The sequence below is a fragment of the Chiloscyllium punctatum genome, chromosome 37 (assembly GCF_047496795.1).
Source record: "Chiloscyllium punctatum isolate Juve2018m chromosome 37, sChiPun1.3, whole genome shotgun sequence".
Classification (NCBI taxonomy): domain Eukaryota; kingdom Metazoa; phylum Chordata; class Chondrichthyes; order Orectolobiformes; family Hemiscylliidae; genus Chiloscyllium; species Chiloscyllium punctatum.
The window spans coordinates 37,323,661-37,349,139 of NC_092775.1; the positions used below are offsets into that span (position 1 = coordinate 37,323,661).

The 25,479-nt window shown below is 39.3% G+C and overlaps 1 protein-coding gene across 1 annotated transcript; it reads right to left on the reverse strand.

The window, feature by feature from the left end:
* Nucleotides 1-304: 304 nt before the first annotated feature.
* On the reverse strand, nucleotides 305-4,517 carry LOC140463002 (P2Y purinoceptor 1-like). Its single transcript, XM_072556592.1, has one exon. It carries the CDS (start codon nucleotides 4,103-4,105, stop codon nucleotides 3,044-3,046), a length of 1,062 nt encoding a protein of 353 aa, XP_072412693.1. The 5' UTR covers nucleotides 4,106-4,517; the 3' UTR covers nucleotides 305-3,043.
* Between the last annotated feature and the right edge of the window lie 20,962 nt (nucleotides 4,518-25,479).

Below are 25,479 nucleotides of genomic sequence, written 5' to 3' on the forward strand. Positions count from 1 at the left end.
AGTATGATACTGCAGATGTTTCCATCCAATCATAATGTTCCTTGTAAATACAGCATTATATTTTTTTAGTAGGCAGGACATCAGATGCATGGAGAGATCAATACCCATAAAATTTCATTCCAAGCAACACACCATCCTGATTTAGAATAATATCACGATTCTTTTGCTATCATTAGGTCAGCACCTTCAAACTCATTCACTCATGGCACTGTGTGTGTATCCACCATTCCCTCCCCCATCCCACCAACCACACCTCCCCCCCCCCCTTCCCCCCCACCCCACCAGTATTGTAACCATACAAAAAGGCAGCTTACCATCCTCAAGCTCACAACACTTGAACGAAAAAGATGTAATTTACACTATCATTATGATAATACCTCAATACCTCAGCAGAATCTGAGCTTTAATACAACATTCACGATTAATCAAATAATTATAAAGCTATGATAAAAAAATTCCTAAACTTAGTTTATCCATTTGTAGCAAAAATTGTTCTAAGTGTTGGGTTTCTGTGGTTATGTTTAAACTTGTGTCATAAATGCAACTTTGACAATGCATTGGAACTATTTCAGTTTAGTACATACAATGTCATTAGCAAGTGAATTTCTGTTAATTTGTTTTATGGCGGGATAATAATATGGAATATTGACATAAAAATGAATAATAAGATATATTAGATAAATGCCTCAGAAAAAAAATGACCATTTAAAAAAAGAACTTACAAACAAAAGAATTCTGGTGGGCTCATACCACAGTATAGTGACACCAAAGATGTAGGGTTTTGGTACAGATCTTTCTTTCGTGGACTGGTGTCTGCAATTGGCTTATTCAAAAAGATGTTCTTTCAATTAAAAGAGAGCTGTATCCAATTGTGCTAGTGTGTATTTTCCATTTTAAAAATCACTACATGGAAAGAAAATGTCATCAGCTTACTTACCCACTATTAAGAGAGTGAGTAACTAGGGAAAAATAGAAAAAAATAACTTTAGAACTTGTGGCTATAGAGATGGACCTGATATGATGAAATATTGATGAGAGTTTATTTTTTCCATATCAGTGTGAACAATGTGAATGGATTTCCCTCATTATGCTGTTGAAACCTAACCTAGCACTATATCAATGCAGGTTGTTATTTTGTAAACACCGATAGAAACTTTGGTCCTAAAGTCTCACTGAAAATGTATAGGGTTGTTTGTTCAACTTCAGCTCTAATAAAGAGTTAACAGGGATAAATTGTACAGTGTAATGATATTAGAAAACTAATTTCATCAGAGCTAAGTACTCTAAGAATACATAAATTTTCATATTACATTGTTCCCCATGTGTTAATGTACAACAGTAGTGTACATCATTATAGAAGTTATGCCAGTGAGGCAAACACTTTAGTGTACACTATCACAACAATGTATAAGTATGTCATGCTTCCAAATCAGAAACAGCCCATAGTATCTTACAGATCCGAAAATGAAAGAACTGTCAAATGGAAGAGAAAACATGATACGTGGCGTTAGGAAAAGGAACATTTGAAAACAAATATCTTCAGTTTCCTGTTGAAAATGGAGAAAGAAGAGATGAAGAGAAGGAAATTTAGGGAAGAGTTTCAAAGTCAAGGTGACAGTGGCTGAAAGAATGACTGGAAAAGTTGGAAGAAGGAGGAAGGAGAATGAGAAGTGTACTGATCCAGGTAAGTCTGCAATATTACATTTCGCTAAGCAAAATAAAAAGGCCATGTATTACTTGGAAAGGGAATCTAAATGGGCTGATCAAAGGAATCTGAAATGCATAATCACTAATATGCTAGTAAAGTGGTACAAAAGCAATCACAGTCTTCATGCCCATTTATTGAAGAATATAATTTGTAAGTAGAAAATTTATGTTTAAATGGTAATGAACCTCAGTTGGACTATATTGTGTATAGCTCAGGTTGTTGTATTAAATAAAAGCGAGCTACAGAGGCAAGTATGCAACAAAGATGGTATTCAAACTAGAAATTTAACCTTATCCATTAGAAAGTATGAATAGGCTGGATCTTTTTGTCTTTTGAAAGGATTGACAGGTCAACAATTGATAGCTTTAAGGTGATGAACGATTTTCTTGTAGAGGGAAGTATAAAACTAATGGTTATCTGTGTAAGATAGTCACCAAGAAATCAGAGAGTAAATTCTTAAGAAACTTTGATATGAACAAGTCTGAAAGGGTAAGTAAGTTCCTCTCTTACCCTCCTGGTTTTGATAAGACAGAGTTTGAGTTTTTAAAAAAAGGTGTGTTATTTTTCAATTTTTCCAGCAATACCTGTAGTCAAATGGCCTTGTCTCCAAAGGCATGTGAAGGTTTCAGTCTATATATTCCAGGTAATGAGTTTCAATGTCTAGGTTTGAATTGACCTGTCTGTGTGTGGAGGTCAGTTCCAGACATTTTCACTCCTTTGTATATTTCTATTAATCTGGTGACTTTCTAGCCTGGTGGTTTTGACAACAATGTTTAAAATTGACCGGAAGATTCTAAGATAAACCCTCCAAAAAAAAACTCACTACAGAATGGTTAACATTATTACATTATTCAATCAATCGTAAGCGTGCTTTTAACTGTGCTGTAAGTCATACTGCCAAACATACTCTCTGGCACTGAAAATTACCTTTTACAAGAATAGCGTCTCATTTATTGACACTTAGAAAAGGATCCTTCCTTCAAGTCTTTTTAAATTCCATCTTTTTTCTCTAACTTTTTGTATTTGATCTGACCTTATACAAATCTAACTGCAGCTCTGCCTCAGTTTCTATGCTGTTTATTAACAAATGCTGCAGAATGATTCACACAATGTCCTGTTCACAGAAGTCTCAGATCTTATGTAAAGGCAGAGTGCTCATTCGGCTCTGCGCTCATTATGAGGTTCAATGCAACATTTCGTGGAAGTTCTGTGGCCGTCAGTAACTGAAGGAACTATCCTGTCTGTTGCTCCAAATATGAAACCAAATTGCTTTGTATCAACATGACCTTTGGATTCAACAGAAATGTTGGGTAAACATACCAATTGTCAATTAGTTTACACAGCTGTCTCCTTACGAATGACCATTTCGTCTGTGTTTAAAATCATTTGAGGAATTTTACAATTATTTGATTTAGACGAAGTGAGTGGCAGATGTAGTCTGTTCTTGAATGTTTTCACTTTAGTTAGCATGTCACCTCTGGCTACAAGGTAAACCAACGGGTCAATGCAGCTGTTTAAACTGGCCATACCTCGAGCAATCTGGTAAAGCAAGTAAACGGTGTTGGTATTCCGTGCGCACAGACCTTTCAATTGAAAATGTCTGAAATTTAAGTTAAGATACCGCAAAACATGATAAGGTGTAAAGCAAATGGAAAATACAACCATTACAACGATCGCGAGGTTCCTGGATCGTTCCTTCAAAGTACTATTCAGATCGTTTTTCCTGCTGAGAACTACAGCGATCTGACAGTAAGATGCTATAATAGTGAGGAGAGGGATGGCGAATCCAGTGACAGTAATAACCTGCACGTACAACAGGTAGTCTGTGAGTTCCTCGTTTACGGTGGTGTCATGGCATTTGGTGCCATTGAGGTTGGTCTTGGTGAAACGGAGATCGGCCGAGGTTTGGGCTAGAACCAGCCCCCAGACCAAGAGGCTGATGAGCAGCGAGCGGCGGCGGTTCCACCTGCCCAGCACCTTCATGGGGTGCACTATGCCCAGGTATCGCTGCACACTGATACAAGTGAGGAATCCGATGCTGCCGTACAGGTTCAGGTGGAAGAGGAGCCTCGTCATTTTGCAAAACGCTTTCCCGAACGTCCAGCGGCGTTCCATGGCGTAGTACACCACCAGGAAGGGCAAAGTGATGACATACAGGAGGTCAGCCAGGCCCAGGTTAAACAAGAACATGTCCAAGCTGGTCCATTTTCTCAATTTCAAGGACAAAGAGACCAGCACCAAACAATTCGCGGAGAAACCCACCGCGAACACAGTGACGTAAATTACTGGGAGAAACGTATTCTGAAAGTCCTTGTGGATTTCACAGAAGGCAGTTTTGTTCAGTTGTCTGGAGTCTGATATTGACAACACGCCAAACAAAGCGCTCGCTTCCGACATTGTGATCAGAATACACTGTTGCACGACTGGATCTTAAAAAAAAATCCCACGACTTTGATACTTGCAGGTTTTGCTCAATTGCCCCATTAAATCCAAACTCAGGTAGTGTCCACAGGAACAATCGGACATAGCTAAGCTCCCGAAATCAATTCTGGTGTGCATTCGATAAGACCAGCCATTGAACGCGAATATTGATTGGCTTCGACATCCGAAGACCAAACCACGCCCTCATGAAGCAATGATTCCAAAATCAGCCAATGTAAATCTGGCTCTGGTCATATACAATTTGTGAATGGCAAGTTCACAACTCTTATTCTCAACTGCGACGCTGTATTTATCCAACGAGTCTTCTATAGTAACATAGTGAATTAATATCAGCTAAAAAGGCAGACCAACAAATATATTTCGCGTTTTTAAGGTTACAAAACGCCATAAAGCGTTACCCAGGAGAATTAAAAAACAAAATTAGACACCTAGCAACATAATTCCTTTTAGGCAGGTCGCCAAATACCTTTCCAAAGAAGCAGGTTTTAAGGAGTGTCCTAGAGGAAAAACGAGATGTCAAAAGGCGGAGCAGTTTAAAAGGAATTCCAAGGTTTCGCAGCACAATCATCAATGAGTCGAAAAAGAACTAGATGAGTGCCGATATTTTAGAGGCCTGTGTGGTGACCGGAGATTACAGAGGAAGTGGAATCCAGGAAGGCATTTGAGTGTAATAGTGAGAATATTAAAATCAAGGAATTGCTCGACAATGAACTAACACAAGTCAATCAGCACAGGGACTTGCTGTGAGTAAGAATATAGGCAACAAGGCTAAGGATGACATGAACAATATAGAGTGCTGATTTGGATATGCCGGTGTTGGACTGGGGTGTTCAAAGTTAAAAATTACCCAACACCAGGCCTGATGAAGGAGCAGCGGTCTAAAAGCTAGTGCTTCCAATTAAACCTGTTGGACTATAAACTGGTGTTGTGTGATTTTTAAGTATGGAGTGCAGAATGTCAGAAGCAGCCAGGAATGTGTTGGAAGAGTCAATGTGTAGGTGTTACACCTTCTGCAATTGCCATTTCTGCCACCTCCAACAAGATGTCACCAGCAGACACACATCCCCTTCCCCTCCCTTGTCAGCCTTTCACAGGGACTGTTACCTCTGGGGCAAGGTGGTCCATTCCTTCTCCACTCCTAAACACTTCCCCACATCCTCACGGCACATTCTTGTAAAAAGTTGCAATACCTGCCCATTTACTTCCTCCTTCCTCACTCTCCAAGGCTCCAGGCACACTTTTAAGGTGAAGCATGGATTTACCTGCCTTTCACTCAATCTCATGTTCACTGTTTGCAATGTGGTCTCTATATTGGTCAACCACTTTGCAGAACACTGTCTGTAAAAGTTACCCTGATCGTCTCGTTGCCTGCCACTTCACTATATCACTGTGTGGCCTGGCCAACTTCTCTGTTCTGGGCTTGTTGCAATGCTTCAGCAAAGCTCAGCACAAACCGGAATAACAGCATCTCTTTCTGCTTAGAACTCTGCAGTCTTCAGGATGCAATATCAAGTTCAATAAGTTTTAGGACCTGAGGACTTTCTTCCACATCCTTTCCCAATCAAACACACACCGGGCCTTGTCATCACATGGGCTGCTAGCACATCCATCCCATTGTCAGCTAATGGTCCCCATTAGCAGCTATTCAGTCTGCCAGGTTGATCATTACCCATTTTTTTGTCTGCCCATCTGCAATTCTTTCTCTCTCTCTGGGCTCCATCTCCACCTATCATTTGCTCCCTCCACCTACATCCCACCCTATCTTCAGCATATATGCCAATCTTTTCCAAGCTACAACCAATTAGAAGGAGGGTCACTGGAACCAAAGCATTAACTCTGATTTCTCTCCACAGATGCTGCTGACCTGCTGAGTTTCTGTTTCAGATATCCAACATCTGCAGTTCCTTTCTTTTTTGACCACTTGCTGAACCTGCCTACTTCACTCTGAAGACTCTTTATGTCATCTTCCTCACTTGCCTCCTACGTTTTTTTTGGTCATCTGCAAAGTTGGCAATAGTACATTCACTTTGCTCATCCTCATCATTAATGTATATTGTAAATAATTGTGGAATCCCTGTGGGATTCCATTAGTTACAGGTTGTCATCATGAAATGCCGCCCCCCCCCCCCCCCCAACCCAACTTTCTGTCTTCAATTACTTAGTCAATCCTCTATCCATGCTAATATACTACATGTAACACCACGAGCTCTTATCTTATTAAGGACCCTAATGTATGTTACTATATCAGATGCCTTCTGAAAATCCAAATTATTATTTTCACTGCTTCTACTTTAGAATAATAAAATGATGGAAGGTCATTGGACCTGAAGCATTAATTCTACTTTCTCTTTACAGATGCTGCCAGACCTGCTGAGTTTCTCCAGCAATTTGTTTTTGTTTCCCCTTTATATCCTGCATGGTACTTTCTCAAACAATTCTGGGAAACTTTTCAGACATGATTTCTCCTTCATAAAGCATACCATCTCTGCTTGATCACATTATGTATTTTTAAATTCCCTGCTATTACGTTCTTTATACTTCCTCCTTTCCTTTTTAAATAAAGATGTTACTTTGGCAGCTTTCTAATTCTCTGGGATTTTTCCAGGATCTAAGCATTCCTAGAGGATTACTATCAGTGCATCCATATATTAATAGCTACTTCATTTAATATTCTAGGATGCATTCCATCAGGTCCAGAATACTTTTCAGCATTTAGCCCCATTAGTTTCCCTCACACTTTTTCTCTGATGATACTTATTGTATTTATTTCCTCACCTCCTTTTGCCCCTTGATTATTTAGTAATTTTGGAACACTATTTGTGTTTTCTGTGTGAAGACTGATGAAAAGTATATATTCAGCTCCTCTGCCATTTCTTGGTTTCCCCATTACTATTTTGCAGCCTCGTTCTCTATGGAGTTTATGTTCACTTTGGCTTTTCTCTTCCATTTTGCATATTTAAAGGAAGTCTTGCTGTCCATTTTGATATTACGCAGCTGACCTTCGAAGTTTATTTCCTTCCTTTTTATTATTTTTTATTGCATGTTGTTGGTTTTTAATACTTGCCCAATCATCTGGTTTACCACTAATCTTTGCCACATTGTATGGCTTTTTTTCTTTAATTTTGATGCTCGCCTTAACCATGGTTCACCATATTTGGCTTATTCTCTCCCTAGAATCCTTCTTCCTCAACTGGATTATATCACTGCTGTGAGCCATGAACTATTTTCTTAAACATCTGCCATTATTCCTCCACAGCCTTTATTGCTAAACTCCTTTCCCAGTCCACTCCAGTGAGCTCTATTGGATAAGCAGTTTGATCATTCAACAAGAGTGAACTAATCCAGAGCAGTGGTGAGACAATGTTGGGTGTTATCAGCACATATGTGAAGTGTAATGTTAAGTGTTTGAATTTCTGTCACTGGATGGAGCCTGTTGATGAAAATTAGAAGAGGGCCAAGGATAGATCCTTAGGAAAACACCGAATGAGTTGCTGAGATTTTGGGAAGAGCTGCCATTGTGATTATTACCCTAGCTATGAGCAGATAGGTAAGGAATGAGCCAAGTAAATATGGTTCCACCCAGTCAGATGCCATTGGAGAGGCAATGGAGGAAGATATGTAGTCATGAGAGATGATGTGGATAGTTTGCACCATCATTGAAATAGTAGAAATGTGTATCACATCAAGAGATTATTTGGCATTTTGTACTTTTCTTTGGTTTTCTTCCTAGTGTCATTGTCCCCACTGTGGTCCTACCATCCTCATATGCTTTTATAGACTGAAAAATGGTTGAATAAGTTTTCTGACCATTGATGTGTACTTCACTTTATTTATATTGCATCAGTAGATCTATATTGCAGCATTCAGACCTATTGTTTTCATGTCCTCAAACTTTTGTGTTCAAACCATGGATCATTTCATCAATAGAAAAAATGAAAAAATTGCCAACAAAAGTTGAAAAAAAAACTACAAGAGTTGGATGAACATAAAATGAAGCTGGCAGAACAGGAAGCTAAATTGATACAGAAAAGGGAAGAATTAACAAAACCTCACAGAGCAAAAGAAGGGTAATGTGCAGATGCAGATGGCATTCTGACTTGAGGGGGAAAGGGAACAGAGAGAGAAAAACTGAGGAACAGGGTAAAATACATCAAAGAAATTTGATGGTGGGCAGGAGAGGTTGAATATATTAAAAGCCAGTATGTAGAGGCATGCAAAATCTTTGGATAAATCAAATGAGGATCTCAATTGGGAATGTCGATAATTGGAACAAAAGGCAGCATTTTGAGTGCTCCAGAGAGAGAGAGAAATGATTAGATCAGACAGTTTGCAAGTAGGAGTTGGCTTCGGTAAACACTAAACTTCAGCAACAGTTTGGGATGGTCTGCACACAATGAATATATGATCCCTGTATTGGGTCATTGTGAACCTCTGTGGATGCTGAAAGGCAAATATGTCATATGACAGAGAGAGACCAGTAAAAATAACATTTACCAACCACCTGTTGCTGGTTCACCATAAGAGTAACAGTAATGTTGGATCAGGTAACGTATTGTCCCATATGCTTGAGAGGATTTGCAGAGCATCGCAAGGAACATTAAGAAATTAGAAAGAGTGCAAAAGTCTTACGACACTTTCTGAAAATTTACCAACTTGCACGGTTACAAATATTTGATGACAATGCAGAGAGCAAATTGTTTCTATTTACTTTAGCTCCAAGAGATAACTGGACTTTAGCTGGAGAAGCAAAAATAGGAGTGGTAACATCGAAAGACATGAGAAATCAAGTAGTAAAAGCTATGGATTTAACAAGGGCAAATGCCTTCAGATTCTAGAACAAACTCAGATGACAGTCTGTATTTGCAGATAAATGTGGACAGCTTATACCAGAACAAATATAGAACTTAGTCCAAATCAAGACGTCTTACAGAGATCGGCACTTAATTGCTGGCTCTAGGTCTTAATTCAACATGCTCCACCTTATGTAAAGGAAAAATGTGAGGACTTTGACCTTGGACATCAGCTTACAACTGATCAGGCAATGGTATGGAAAATAACCCCTCGATTTGAGAAATGATTGCGAGAGAAAATGGTAAGTAGTTACGTGGAGAGAGGTAAGGAGAAAGACCGGTAGGACCCCCAAAAAGCATATGACAGCATGAGATGTTTCAGCACTTGCAGGACACTTTTAAAAAGGTGCTAAACAACCGTTAAGAAAGGGAAATGCAAAGACTTGTCATAAAAAGGAAAGTTGGGGTCAGAGGGTAAAGGTCAGGACCTGGAAAAAATTTTGCAGCAACAGCTGAGTCTGGTCTGTAGGTAAGGAAGAGATATTGTAACATCTTTCACTCTGTATCCCTAGCCTTCCTTGCTACCTCCACCTCATCCCACTTGTCAATACTGGACCACTCCTGGCTCAGATAATTGTGCCCTTTCACGTTTGATTCAAATTGGCATTGTGTGCCTGTCAAGGTCAAGTTAGAGGGCAGGAACTATTTAGTGGATGCAGGAACGTCTCACTTTTTTTTGTGAAATGGTTTAACAATCCTCAGCTGTTGAGAGCCTTAGCCCTTGAAGGGAATCACTGGAGATGGTTTAAAAAAGAAAGTGAGTCTGGAGTTGAAGGTAGGACCACTACAGCCTTACTGGGGAGTGTAAATTAACTAAACCATCATAAATTGGTGTCAGCACATTGGGATTGGATTGGATGAAGGCCCACAAAGTTGTAGTAGATCTTTGCAATCACTATTTGGGGATAAGGGTACAAGGGGAAAAAGTAATCTTGGTAATTCCCCAAGTAAAACAGATCCAGAAAGGACAGATAGCTGGTTTGTAATTTGTTAACTCAGCTGGCTGGGTGGCTGGATTGGAATGTAGGATAATGGGTGGGTTCAATTTCTGTGCTGGTTGAGGTGACCATGAAGCCCCTGCCTTCTCAACCTCTACCCTTCCTAGTGATCCTCAGCTTAAACTGTCACCAGTTGTCACTCCCTTATAGGAGAGCAGCCATAAGGGACAATGATGACCTTACAATTAGTTTATCGTCAGTTTCAAGATTTAGTAGTGCTGAATGAAACAGCTTTTGCCCATCAACAAAATGATTGTGGTCACATTGCAGGGATGGTAGTTAAAATTAACAGAGACTCCATGTCATGACCTCAAAGAAAGCACAATTACCTATGGGCAGCAGAAGCATGGAGTGTAGTTTATACTTTGTAAAGCTAAAATGACCATTGTTCTACCATATCATAGCCCCCTTATTATAAAATGTTTGTTGGTGGTTTACCCTAAGTGTCATCATGCCTCAGACAAGGAGAAAGATTGCAAAGGAGAGGCCTTCCTGATGACTTTAGTCAGTGCAGAAATTGAACCACATTGTTTCCATTACTTTGCATCAGAAACCAGCCATTGAGCCACATGATCTAACCACATTGACCCTGATAACTCTTGAATTACATGCCAGGACTGTGAATAGGTTACATGGGGTGGTCAAGGATAATGGATAGTACACATTCACAGATGGATAGTATACATTTGAGAGCATTGGCAAGGGTGGGTCAACAAAATTAGTCATGTGAACTATGCAAATTTTGGCTAGTTGGTGAGAGATAATAATTCATGGTTTGTCGTGATATTTTGTTTTGAGAAGCTCTATATCGAAGACTTAAAAGATTTATATGGAGCTCAAAATTCAGCTTAAAGGCAAACTGCTTGTAGAAATTGCTTTTGCAATCCATGTTCTACCACTGAAAACTATAGAAGGAAGAGTCTTTGACAGCATGACTACTGGAGGTCCACCCGTATGTAAACCTATTCAGAGACTGGGTATTGTATGCACCAAAGATTGTTTTCTAAGGTTTGTTGTGGACCAACCAATTAAAGGTCACTTGATCCATTTTGGATTGTGGGCAGAACAATTTGGGATTAAAGTTTGTGTATAATAGAATTGCATTTTTCCTTCTAAAATAGTAAACACAATGTGCTTTCTTTTCATTCAATACAATTATTTTATCACTTAGAGCATCATTATAGTTGCTTCATAATCATTGTGTTATTTTCAGAATAATATTCTATAAAATATAGTTTTAGCGTATTCCTAGCTATTGCCACTCAGTTTTATTACTCTCCAAACTTAAAAGAGACAATTTAACATTTGTGAAGTTTTCTTTTATCTGGGTCATGTATTATTATGACCATTTGGAACAAAGTTTAATTGCAACTTGAGCTTTTTAAGACGGTTGATGTGTCAAAATGATTATGGATGTGAATTGAAAGACTGTCTTGACAGAAAGAGAGCCTGGAATGTCACACCTGACAGACATCAAGAAAACTTCAAAGGCGTGGATATAAAAGTTAGTGATGCGCTACACATTGAACTCTGAAACTCCTTGGAGTTATCTTAGACTTTGAATATAATAAAAGAACATAATGAGAGAGAAAAATATGCCAGTCTGAGCAGCAAACACGTTTTCTGTTTTCCTCTTTCAAGAATATATAAGAACTGTGGTCTTTGTTAATGGATGAAGGTTGCTCATGTATGCCAGTAGGCTGAGGTACTTGTGTGTACTAGCTAGGGTTCAAAGAATCACCTATATGAACTCTGCATTGAAGGAAAAGGATTCTATCGCTCACAGTATAGAAGCCAGTTAGTGAATAAGCTAGTTCAAAGGAAACCAAATAACTGACCTGCAGAGTCAAAAATCCTGAAGTTGACTGTTTAACTGTCAACATTCCATCACCACCTCTTATGAGTGACACATAGACACTGATCCTTACATCTTTTAACTTTTACCTTTGTTTGGGCTCTCAGAATTTTTTAATATGTATGTATGTGTATCATATTCTTACTTCTTTTCAGGTTTAGTAACTAATAAAATTTTGTTAACTCAAGAAAGCCTGACTAAATTGCTTACCTTAAAAAATAAACTTTATTGATTTTATGGCAGAGGTATCCACAACAGAGGATTCCTTTGTAAATTAACCTTGTTGAGACCAAGGACATGAGTGAATAAAGAAGGGGAGTCAGTTCATCTGTCCTCACCTGGGGGCTTGACAAGTTAGGGCATCCTGTGTGGAACTATAATAACTCGGGGAATCTCACCAGGGTCTGGCCTTAAAAATAAAATTGTGGAGTAGATTTACATCCAAATGTTTACTCATACTGCGATGCAGATATAAACCATCTTCATTCTGTGTAACACTGTAATAGCAAGTTATTGAATAAGATTTTTAATGTTCTTTTTAATCAAATATAAGTGTGGACTGGTTTATTCTAAATTCAGTTTCCTGTACATCTAATTTTTTAATAAAAAGTTGTAGGTCTGTGAATCTTAAATAGCTTATAACTGTAAAGTCTCTGATAAGACTATAAGATATAGGAGCGGAAGTAAGGCCATTCGGCCCATCGAGTCTACTCTGCCATTCAATCATGGCTGCTGGGCATTTCAACTCCACTTACCCGCATTCTCCCCGTAGTTTGTATTATTGTTTGAAATCTACATTGCCATTTGTGATAAATACAGTCATTGGAAATCTTTTCAGATGTTTATATGATCAATAAATATAAGTAAGAAAACAATCTATTGTGCTTTCAAGCAAATCACAAGTTGAACTATTGGATTAGAATGTCAGTAATCTGATTTGCTTCCCTTTCCTTGCGGCTTTCGTTGGGGTTTGTTTATCTGATCTTTCTTTGAACCATTGCTTACATGATAACATGTACAAACTTGCAAATAACATAATGGTTAGGGTTTTGCCTGAGAACAGCATCTTGCTGTACATTCCTGATTGGTATTTAGGTATTATTTTTCACTCTGAAGTTGCTTGAAGTACAAGCAGAATCAATCTGCCCAGGACAACAGGGCCTCTTGGACATCTGGCTAAATAATTTACATTTGCAATCAATACATGAATTGAACAATAAAACAAAAAAAGGTGAAAATTACAGTGTCAGGTAGAATGAGTGATTGAAAGTCAAATTATGCAATATAGCTAATGAATTTCTATCACTACTGCCATTGGTAATCTAAAGGGTATGCTTTGCAAAACCTCAAGTCATTTCATGAGAAAGAAAAATCTTCACAAGTATGATTATACTTCTGTAACTAAAACAATTAAATAATCATAAAACAAATATCATAGCAAGGAGGTTCTCACAATATTGTTAACATTTTGAATCCAGATTTAAAATCTGCTGAAAGCCATGAGAAACAGCTTGAGGCATGAGAACAATGGGTGCCAAGATAGCCATTTTTCTACATTACAAATGTGACTCAGATCATTATTTTGAGTTGCATGATGACATGTTTGCTTCTTTGATTGCCATTGTAATTCTGTAATGAAAAATGCACCATTCAGTAAATATTCAAAGATCAATTTAGGAGATTTTTTTTAGATGGCTGCACGGACAACAAATATAAAACTCTATATCAGGTAGCTGAAAATTCCAGTCATAGTGCAATTTCATAAGCTTCAAAGAAGAACTGTTTCCAATAGCTGATATTACAAAGAATATCAATTTTAGATTCAAGGTTTTGGGGAACAAAATGCAGGGAATGTGAAGAAAAACTTCGTAAAACAGTGACTTGGAATTCACTGCTTATGAGAGTGGTAGAAGCAGAGTGATTAATGATTTCCGAAGGAAATTGGATGGGCACTTGAAATGGAAAATCTTACAGGGCAATGCAGTTAGAGTAAGGAAGAGAATTGACTGGATTGCTCCACAGACAGCTTGTTTGATGGACTGACTGCCTTAGATTTTCTCAAAGTCATGGGTTTCAAAGGTGCTGTTTAAAGAACCTTAGTATGTTTCTGCAGTGCATCTTGTAGATGGTACACACTGTTGCACAAAACGTAAGTGGTGAGCTGAGTGAATGCTTGTGAATGTAGTGCCATTCAAGTGGGCTGCTTTGTTCTGGATGGTGTCAAGCTTCTTGAATATTGTTAGAACTGTACTCATCCAGGCAAGTTGGGACTATTCCAGTGCACTCCTGGTGAGTTACCTGTTGGAGGATTCTTAACTTCTGACCTACTGTTGAAGCTACAGTATTTATATGGCACTTGTGTGGTATGAATGTTACTTACCAGTTAAATTCAAATATGCATACATTTCCAAATATTTAGATGATCAATAAATATGAAGAAGAAATCAATCAATAGTGGTCTAAAGCATATCACAAATTGAACTATTGATTTAGAATTGTATTTAGTAACTCTATTTGTGTTCCTTTCTCTGTGGCTTTCATTGAGGTTTGTTTATCTGATCTTTCCTCGAAGCATTTCTTACAGGATCGCAAGTACAAACTTGCAAATAATTTGATGACTAAGGTTTTGCTGGAGTGCAACATCTTGCTGTGTGCATTTCTGATAAGATTTTTTGGTGCTTAACTGCAAATTAATTTCTTTTCACTCTGTAGTTGCTTGAAGTGCCAGCTGAATCAATCAGCCAAAGACAGCATGGTCTCTGGGACCTCAGGCAGAAATAGTTTACAGTTGCAATGAGCAACAAACAAAAAAAAGGTAAGAAATAAAGATAAGATAGAGTGAGTGATTGAAAGTGAAATTAGGCAATATAGCTAATGAATTACTGTCAATGGTACCACTGTTAATCTAAAGGATAGGTTTTGCAAAATCTCATCATTTCTATGGGAAAGAAAAATCTTCCCAATTATGATTATATTTATAAACTTCATGATTATAATTCTGTAATTAAAACAATGACATTTTCATAAAACAAATATCATAGTAAATAGGTTCCCACAATATTGTTAACATTCTGAAACCAGCTTTAAAATCTGCTGAAAGACCTGAGAAAGAGCTTGAGTCATGAGAACAATGGGTGCCACGATAGCCATTTTTGTACATTACAAATATGACTCGGATTACTCGTTTGCGTTGTATGATGGCATACTTTTCTTCTTTGACTTCCATTGTAATTCTGTAATTGAACATGCGCCATTCAGTAAATATTCAGAGATCAATTCAGGAGATTGTTTGAGATGGCTGCATGCTTGTGGTTGCTGGACAACAAATATAAACTGTACACGAGGTAGCTGAAAATTCCAGTCATAGTGCAATTTTATGAGCTTCAAAGAACCATTCCCATTAGGTGATGTTACAAGGAATGGCAACCATAGGTTTTGTGGGAGAAAATAAAGGGAATGTGAGGAAGAACTTCTTTAATCAGTCTGTGGTAATGACTTGGAATTCACTGCTAATGAAATAAAAGTGGCAGAAGCAGGGTGATTAATGATTTCCAAAGGAAACTGGATGGCCACTTGAAATGAATAATCTTCCAGGGCAATGCAATTAGAATAAGGAAGAGAATTGACTGAATTGCTCCACAGACAGCTTGTTTGATGGACTGACTGCCCTAGATTTTCTCAAAGGGCATGGTCATGAGTTTCAAAGGTGCTGTTTATGGAATCTTAATAAGTTTCTGCAGTGCATCTTGTAGGTGGTACACACTGTTGCACTGAGCATAAGTGGTGAGCTGAGTGAATGCTTGTGAATGTAGTGCCATTCAAATGGGCTGCTTTGTTCTGGACAGTGTCAAGATTCTTAAATATTGTCAGAACTGTACTCATCCAGGCAAGTGTGAGATATTGTATTATAGGCCAACTTTATTAACTCACTCACCAGCTTGCTATATTCATTCATATGGGATTCCTGCTCATTCATTCATAACCCTTTACTAACCTGTTAATTACAATAACAAGGTTTCATCTATCCCTTCATAAAACCGTGGTTCTGTAGTATCCAAATTTAAACCATTAATGCATTCATCATACCATCCCATCAAGTCTCCACAAAACATTATAACATTAAGTAGAAGTACCTATTAAAATACTTTTAAGAAACTAACTGACTGAACAGTGCTTGCATGAAATCACATGAATGAATGAATGAAACTCGTACCTGCAAATTGTAAATAGATCTCACCAGACAGCTGCAGTAATCAGTTGCATATCCTTTATTCTTTTATTATGATAAAGTAGGAGAAAGTGAGGACTGCAGATGCTGGGGATCAAAGCTGAAAATGTGTTGCTGGAAAAGCACAGCAGGTCACGCAGCATCAAAGGAGGAGGAGAATCGAAGGTCTTATGCCCGAAACGTCGATTCTCCTTCTCTTTTGATTAGATTAGATTAGATTACTTACAGTGTGGAAACAGGCCCTTCGGCCCAACAAGTCCACACTGCCCCGCCGAAGCGCAACCCACCCATACCCCTACATTTACCCCTTACCTAACACTACGGGCAATTTAGCATGGCCAATTCACCTGACCTGCACATCTTTGGACTGTGGGAGGAAACATGCTGCCTGACCTGCTGCGCTTTTCCAGCAACACATTTTTAGGGTCTTTTATTATGATGTCTAACTTATTTAGGGAAAAAGGCCTAGTAATTTTACTAACATTTACTAATTTAAAAGACAAATGAACTAACACCTCAAATTATGCAAGCAGACCGGACAGACATCCTATCAGAAATAGCAGCCAGCCATGAGTACATTTTAAACCCATCTCCTGTCTCCCAGGACACAAGACCTGCAAACCTTTGTGTACTATGGTTGAAATATGTAACACTATCGTAATGATATGTAAGAACTGTATATAAAGGGGCTCAGGTAAAAACTGTATTTCGGGATTCTATTGCCACCTCTAACGTGTGCTGTGACTGCTGAATAAAGAGGCTAATTTTGTCATTCACCCATTTCGGTCATTATTTGAACACAATCCCACAACTGGGAATATTCCAGTGCACTCCTGACTTGTGATTTGTAGTTGGTGAACAAACTTTGGCAAGTCAGTCGGTGAGTTGCCTGTTGAAGAATTCTTAACTTCTGACCTGCTCTTGTAGCTGTAGTATTTATATGGCACTTGTGTGGTGTGAATGTTACTTACCAGTTAAATCCAAAGGTACATGCACTTCCAGATATTTAGATGATCAGTAAATATGAAGAAATCAATCAATGGTGCTTTAAAGCATATCACAAATTGAACTATTGATTTAGAACTTCAGTAATTGGGCGGCACGGTGGCTCAGTGGTTAGCACTGCTGCCTCACAGCGCCAGGAACCCGGGTTGGATTCCAGCCTCGGGCGACTGTGTGGAGTTTGCACATTCTCCCCGTGTCTGCATGGGTTTCCTCCCACAGTCCAAAGATGTGCAGGTTAGGTGAATTGGTCATGCTAAATTGCCCATATAGTTAGGAGGAATGGATCTGGGTGAGTTACTCTTCGGAGGATCGGTGTGGACTAGTTGGGCCAAAGGGCCTGTTTCCACACTGCAGGGAATCTAATCTAATTCTATGTGCATTGCTTTTTCTGTGGCTTTCATTGAGGTTTGTTTATTTGATCTTTCTTCGAAATATTTCTTACAGGATCGCAAGTACAAACTTGCAAATAATTTGATGATCAAGGTTTTGCTGGAGTGCAACATCTTGCCATGTGCATTCCTGATAAGATTTTTTGGTGCATAATTGCAAATGAATTTCTTTTCACTCTGAAGTTGCTTGAAGTGCCAGCTGAATCAATCATCCAAAGACAGCATGGCCTCTGGGACCTCAGGCAGAAATAGTTTACAGTTGCAATGAGCAACAAACAAAGGTAAGAAATAGAGGTAAGGTAGAGTGAGTGATTGAAAGTCAAATTAGGCAATATAGCTAATGAATTACTGTCAATAGTACCACTGTTAATCTAAAGGATAAGCTTTGCAAAACCTCATAATTTCTTATTACATTATAACCTTTATGATTACAATTCTGTAACAAAAACAATGAAGTAGTCATAAATCAATTTTCATAGCACGCAGGTTCTCACAATATTTTTAACATTCTGAAACCAGTTTTAATAGTTGATGAAGGACTTTAAAAAGAGCTTGAGTCATGAAAATGATGGGTGCCAGGATAGCCATTTTTCTACATTACAAACGTGACTCAGATCATTCTTTTGAGATGCATGATGAGATGTTTTTCTTCTTTGACTTCCATTATAATTCTTTAATGAAACTTGCACCTTTCAGTAAATATTCAGAGATCAGTTTAGGAGTGTGTTCCAAATGGCTGCATGCCTGTGGTTACTGGACAACAAATATAAAACACTACATAAGGTAACTGAAGATTCTAGTCATTGTATAATTTCTTGAATTCAATGAAGTACTGTTCCCATTAGCTGATGTTAGAAGGAATAGCAACTATAGAATCAAGGTTTTGGTCACAAGATGCAAGGAATGTGAGGGAGAACTTTAAACAGTCTGTGATAATGACTTGGAAGTCACTGCTTATCAAGGTTGTAGAAGGATGGGTGATTAATGATTTCCAAAGAAAATTGGATGGGCACTTGAATGAATAATTGTACAGAGCAATGGGGTTAGAACAAGGAACAGAACTAATTGGATTGCTCACAGACAGCTTGTTTGATGGAATGATTGACCTAGATTTTATCGATGGTAGTGGTCATGGATTTCAAAGTCGCAGTTTAAAGAACCTTAGTAAGTTCCTGTAGTGCATCTTGAAGATGGTACACACTTTTGCACTGAACATAAGTGGTGTTCTGAGTGAATGCTTGTGAGTGTAGTGCCATTCAAGTAGGCTGCTTTGTTCGGTGACAAGTTTCTTGAATAGTGTTGGAATTGTATTCATCCAGGCAAGTGGGGAATATTCCATTGCACTCCTGACTTGTGTCTTGTAGTTTGTGGACAAGCTTTGGGAAGGCAGGTGGTGAGTTACTCCCTGGAAGATTCTGAATCTCTATCCTGCTCATGTGGCTATAGTTTTTACATGGTGCGAATGTCACTTATCAGTTAAACCCAAAAATACATACTTCTTCAAAAACGGTACACTTTTCTAGTTTATTGCTATTTAGAAACAGTCTGTAATTGCAATTTCTTACCAGGGAATGAACATGTAGTTTTCCTATAATTCAATTCTTTTTTTTCATTCTTATGGCCCCAGCACTATCTAAACCCAAGCAGATGAATGGTGTGCCTCTTGGACTAAGTGATGTAGATCTCAAACCTCTGTCCCAATTTATACTCTTCCACTCCATTGTCTCTTGGACTGACAGCAAAGTGATGCAGGCCTTGCGTCTAGTCCAACACGGAAAGATAAAGCAGCAGAACTTGTGAATGACATTTACTGCTCCACCTCTTCTTGCATAGTTTGAAATGAAGCTCAGTACATTTATTTCCAAAAATTACGAGTTTTGTATTGGTTTTTGTAGTGGTTCCAAGAATTACTAGTTTTTCCCTCTGGTTGTTTTATGCTATTCTGCTGTGAGCTGCTTCTACTTAGACCTGATGTCTCTCCAACTCACTGTGAACAGTTTACAGTAGTCAGGACTGCCATGCAATACTCTGCTTTTGTGTGGATGTGTGCAGATCCAAAAACATTCAAGAAGCTTGATGCTATTCAGAATAAAGCAGCCCACTGGATTAACACCTCATCCAGCAGCTTCAAAATTCATTTAATTCACACCAACTTCATTCACCAACAAGGTTCCTCCAACATCACCTTCCAAATCCCTGACCTTTACCTTCCTAAAGGACAAGGGCAGCAGATGCATGGGAATACCACCCTCAAATTATCCAAGCCACAACTTATTCTGACTTGGTCATATATCACCATTACTTCAATGCTGTGAGATCAAAATCCTGGAACTATTCTTATCAACACTCTGCATGTTCCTACTCCCCAAGAATGGCAGTGATTCAAGAAGGTAGCTCATCACCAGGTCCTCCAGGGCATTTAGGGCTGTGCAATAAATTCTGTCACAATGGTTGGCACCCACAACCCATGAATGATTTTTTAAAAAATAACGTGGTAGAGGAATGCAGGCTGCAAGGACTTTGTTACAGTTCACACAAAAATAATCTGAAGGTGATTGAGACAAACTAGTGTGAACATGAGGAATAGAGTAGGCCATTCAGTCCCTCTGTCATTCAACAATATCATGCCTGATCCAGGTCACAATTCCACTTTCATGCCAGCTCAACAGTCATTAAATTCCTGATGTTTCACAAGTGTCCCAACCTCTTCTTTAAATACTTCCAATGATCTAATCTTCCCAACTCTTTTTGGGAAAGAATTCCAGGCAGTCACAACCCTATGGGTGAATAAATTCCTTCACGTCTTAGTTTTAAAGAAGTATCCCTTTATTCTGTAACTATGTCCCTTAGTTTGAGATTTCCCAGTAGTAAAAACATCTTCTCAACAGCTATCCTGCCAAGCCCCCTCAGAACTTTTTTTATGTTTCAATAAGACTATCCCTCATTTTTTGAAACTCTAATGAACCTGTTTATCCATTCCTGATAAGTCAACCCTTCATCCCAGGAGTCAGCTTGATTTATCTCTGTCGAATAGCCTCCAATTCCAGTGAAGCTTTTTTTAAATTTGGGACCAAAACTGACCACAATATTTCAGGTGATACCTCACCATCACTCTATACAGTTGTAACAAGACATCCCTGCTTTTAATCTCCAATTTCCAAGGAATAAAGGCAAAATTCCATTCTGCCCACTAACATTTTGCATCTCATGCCCAAGAACACTCAGTTTTCTCTACACTGCACCTTTCTGGAGTGTCTCTTTATTTAAGTAATAGTCTGCCTTCTGATTGTTCCTGATAAAGGGCATGACCTTACACTTTACTGCATAAAATTCCGTCCACTCATTCAACTTATCTGCATCTTCGTTCAGAATCTTTATACCCACAGCACAACGTGACCTTCCACCGCAGTGTTCTGAGGAAGAGCCATCTGACCCGAGACACTAACTCTGATTTCTCTTCACAGATATAGCCACATCCGCTGAGCTTTTCCAACAATTTCTGTTCTTGTTTGTGACCTGCCACTTATTTTTGTACTGCTATCTCACTTTTCCCCCTCTTCCCAGTCAATGTGTCAGGTGCTGGTACTGGACTGGGGTGGGGGGGGGCACTAAATCAGAAGTCACATGACACCAGGTTATAGTCCAACAGGTTTATTTGAAATCGCAAGCGTTTGGAGCACTGCTGCTTTGTCAGGTGGTGAAGGGGCGGTGCTCCAAAGGTTTGTGATTTCAAATAACGCTGTTAGACTATAACCTGGTGTCTTGGGACTTCTTCCAAGTCATTGACATAGACAGTAATTAATTAAGGCCCTAGGACTGATCCTTGTGACACTCACTAGTTATATTATTCCAACCTAAAAAAAATCCCTCTAATCGCAACTCTCAGTCTTCTGTGTGTTGACCAATTCTAAGTTCATGATATTACATTGCCTGTAACATAGTGTCCTATCTTGTGCAATAAACTTTTATGAGGCACTGTATTGACTCAATTGCAAAATATTCCACATTTATCAGCTCCTCTTTATCAAACCTTCTTGTTATATCCTCAGCAGTTTCTGTGGTCAGACCGGGGGATTGGACATGGTCAAATGTCTGCTTGGGTAGTGTAGGTCAGAAGGTCCATCTCATTACAGTCTGGGTATTGGGGTACAGTCAGTCCTGCTGGTCCAGGGCAACCAGTCAGGGGGTTATCAGATTGCCAGTTGGGGAAATGAAAGGAGACCAGATAGGAGATCTGGCCATTAATTGGAGAGTTCTCTGTCCAAGTCAGTTTGGGAGTGAGCCATGATCATTGCTGTTGCTGTGATACAATGAAAATACAGAGAAATGGAAGAGGAGCAGATATGTCAGACAATCCAGGATTAATGGCAACCTTAATGGCTAGCAGCCTATCATATGAAGAGCACAGGGGAGTCAAGACAACCAAATTCTTTCACGCTGGATGTCATTTCCTCTGGATGGGTGAAGCACAGTGCTAGCCCAGGGAGGTTGTCCTGGGACAGTGTCACCAAACAATGCCAACTGCTGGAACAGAAGCTGACACCTGAGGGAGTAAGTGGGTCATTCCATCCTGCTAGTTATCAAGGTGACAACTGCAATGAGTTATTTATATGGCTCACTCCATTCAAAGAGCCAATGGGGACCTGTGTGGGATCTTTCAATCTGTGCTGTATGACGTGAAATATATGAAGAATGTGATCGATGTCATTTGTGCCAGTTGAAGCTGTGTCATAAGGGCTATTGTGGTGCAGTGGTAGTGTCCCTACCTCTGGGCCAGAAGGACATGTTTAAGTGCCACCTGCTCCAGAGTATTTATCATAACTTTGAACAGGTTCATTAAAAAATATCTTGCTTCATCTTGTTTGCCTGTGATGAGGACAGTGCTATTCAGCAACATAGCTGGTTTCCCTCAGCAGTGGCATAATCAACTGTAGACACATTGCACTGAGAGACCATATCATAATGTAGTTGAGTTCATTAATAAAGTGACTTCCATTCCATGGGCTGGCAGAATGGCTCAATAATTAGCATTGCTGCCTCACAGCGCCAGGGACCCAGGTTTGATTCCAGCCTCGGGTGATTATCTGTGTGGAGTTTGCACATTCTCCCCGTGTCTGTGTGGGTTTCCTCTGGTTGCTCCGATTTCCTCCCACAGTTCAAAGATGTGCAGGTTAGCTGGATTGGCCATGGGAAACACAGGGTTATTGAGATAGGGTAGGATTCAGTCTGGGTGGACTTGATGGGCTGAATGGCCTGCTTCCAAACTGTAAGAATTCTATGATTCCATCAATGCACAAATGACCAGTAATCATAGGCTCCAGTTCTTAACCTGCTGCAATGCTCATATCCTTGAGAACTCTCATGCCCTGTCATGTTTAAGGGTCTAAATGCCTTACAAGGATGTTGCTGGGAGACAACAGCTACCCATTGTAACCACGGGTAATGATTCCATTAAGCAAACTCCCAACTGAGGTGGAGTGCAGATACAATATTGTACATTCTTCCACCAGGCCTACTGAAAATGAAATTATACTGTTTAAACTGGTCTGGAGGGACCTTGCAGTACACTCCATATACAGTCTTTTGCATAAACCTCATATGTTGTGCTCTGCACAACTGGAGCAGGTACAGAGGGGATGTAATAGAAGCTTCAAACTGAGAGAGTGGGCAAAGTCTTCCACAGAGGAGGATGAAAACATTTTTCGGGAGAAACATCACCTTCTACGTGGTATAGCTCAGCAGCATAGGATGAGTGTGGAATGATAGCTTGAGAAAAGACTGCTAGGCCTCAGCAGAGAAAATCTGCACGAAACTTGACAAAAAATGACACATTGCCAAAATATGGTAAGATTCAGCACTGTATTACCACAAATGGTACTGCGTGAATTGTTTTTTGGTAAACTCTTACGTTTTTTACACCAAGAATATTGTAGCTATCTTTAACCGCATTCTTATTTGACCATTTTTCTTACATTTCTGGCTAGTTTACTCTCACTAGGGATGCTCCATTCTGTCATACTCTAATGATGCTCCCAATAGTCAACTTCAGTGAGCTGAGGGTTTGATTCCAGTCTGCTGTGTGAATATATGGGCAGCACCATGTTTTTTCCTGGCATCTGCTGTTTCATCAATTTGTAGTGATGTAGCACTGTAAACCTTGTTTCTACATGTGCCACAGTTGGTGGTATTGGCAATAAATGCAGTCTTGAAATAATTACACCAATTATGTGGGATGATAGAAATGACTTAAATTGCTGAACGCATTAAGTGTAAAAGGAAGCTCATAGAAAGTCCTGTTCTGACTTGCATGTGCTCAACAATATGAATAAGACTTTAAATTGGATTAAACTTTTCACTTTTACCTTAAATATTATAAAATACAGAGCATGTGAAATAAATAAAGGCTTTTCTTTTCTCTTCTAGTCCCTTTGGTACTGCGGCAGCATTTAGCTGATTGTCACTCAAGGAGCCCCAGTAACACTGAAGGTCAAATTGAATCAGGAGAGAGGTTTCTGTCGGGGTCCATTAGACCAAGCACAAAAATAACAGTTGTGGCTGTTGGAGATTAATCATCTCAGCCTACGAGATCAATGATAGTTCCTGAGCAGAATGTCTTATCTTCAACTTAATCTTCACTGTTTCATCACTGATCTTCATTTTATCAGAGGTGGAGATATTCGCTGATAATTTCAACATCCAGTATCGTTTGTGACTTTGAGAATACTGAAGCACTCTGTGTACAAATACAGCAAGAGTTGGACAACATAGAAGCTTGTTCTGATAAGTGGCAAATAACCCGCATGCTGCACAAGTACCAGGCTATTAGCAGATTCAACAACAGAAGCCAGCAATGTCCCCTTGAATTTCTCTGATCAAAAAATAGAATCACAGAATTGTTACAGTGCATAAGAAGACCATTCAGCCCATAATGTATGAGCTCTCCAATAAGCATTTCATTTTGGACCATTCTTCTGCCTTTTTTCCATTGTTCTGCACATTGTTCCCTTTATGGAAAATATGGAAGATATCTTCCGATATGGAAGATGTAGACTGTAGGGAAATAGATGGTGACATCTTGCAAAATGTCCAGATTACAGAGGAGGAAGTACTGGATGTCTTGAAACGGCTAAAAGTGGATAAATCCCCAGGACCTGATCAGGTGTACCCGAGAACTCTGTGGGAAGCTAGAGAAGTGATTGCTGGGCCTGTTGCTGAGATATTTGTATCATCGATAGTCACAGGTGAGGTGCCGGACGACTGGAAGTTGGCAAATGTGGTGCCGCTGTTTAAGAAGGGTGGAAAAGACAAGCCAGGGAACTATAGACCGGTGAGCCTGACCTCCGTGGTGGGCAAGTTGTAGGAGGGAATCCTGAGGGACAGGATGTACATGTATTTGGAAAGGCAAGGACTGATTAGGGATAGTCAACATGGCTTTGTGCGTGGGAAATCATGTCCCACAAACTTGATTAAGTTTTTTGAAGAAGTAACAAAGAAGATTGATGAGGGCAGAGCAGTAGATATGATATATATGGACTTCAGTAAGGTGTTCAGCAAGGTTGCCCATGGGAGACTGATTAGCAAGGTTAGATCTCATGGAATACAAGGAGAACTAGCCATTTGGATACAGAACTGGTCAAAGGTAGAAGACAGAGGGTGGTGGTAGAGGGTTGTTTTTCAGACTGGAGCCTGTGACCAGTGGAGTGCCACAAGGATCGGTGCTGGGTCCTCTACTTTTTGTCATTTACATAAATGATTTGGATGCGAGCATAAGAGGTACAGTTAGTAAGTTTGCAGATGACACCAAAATTGGAAGTTTAGTGGACAGTGAACAGGGTTACCTCAGATTACAACAAGATCTGGACCAGATGGGCCAATGGGCTGAGAAGTGGCAGATGGAGTTTAATTCAGATAAATGCATGGTGCTGCATTTTGGGAAAGCAAATCTTAGCAGGATTTATTCATTTAATGGCATGGTCCTAGGAAGTGTTACTGAACAAAGAGAGT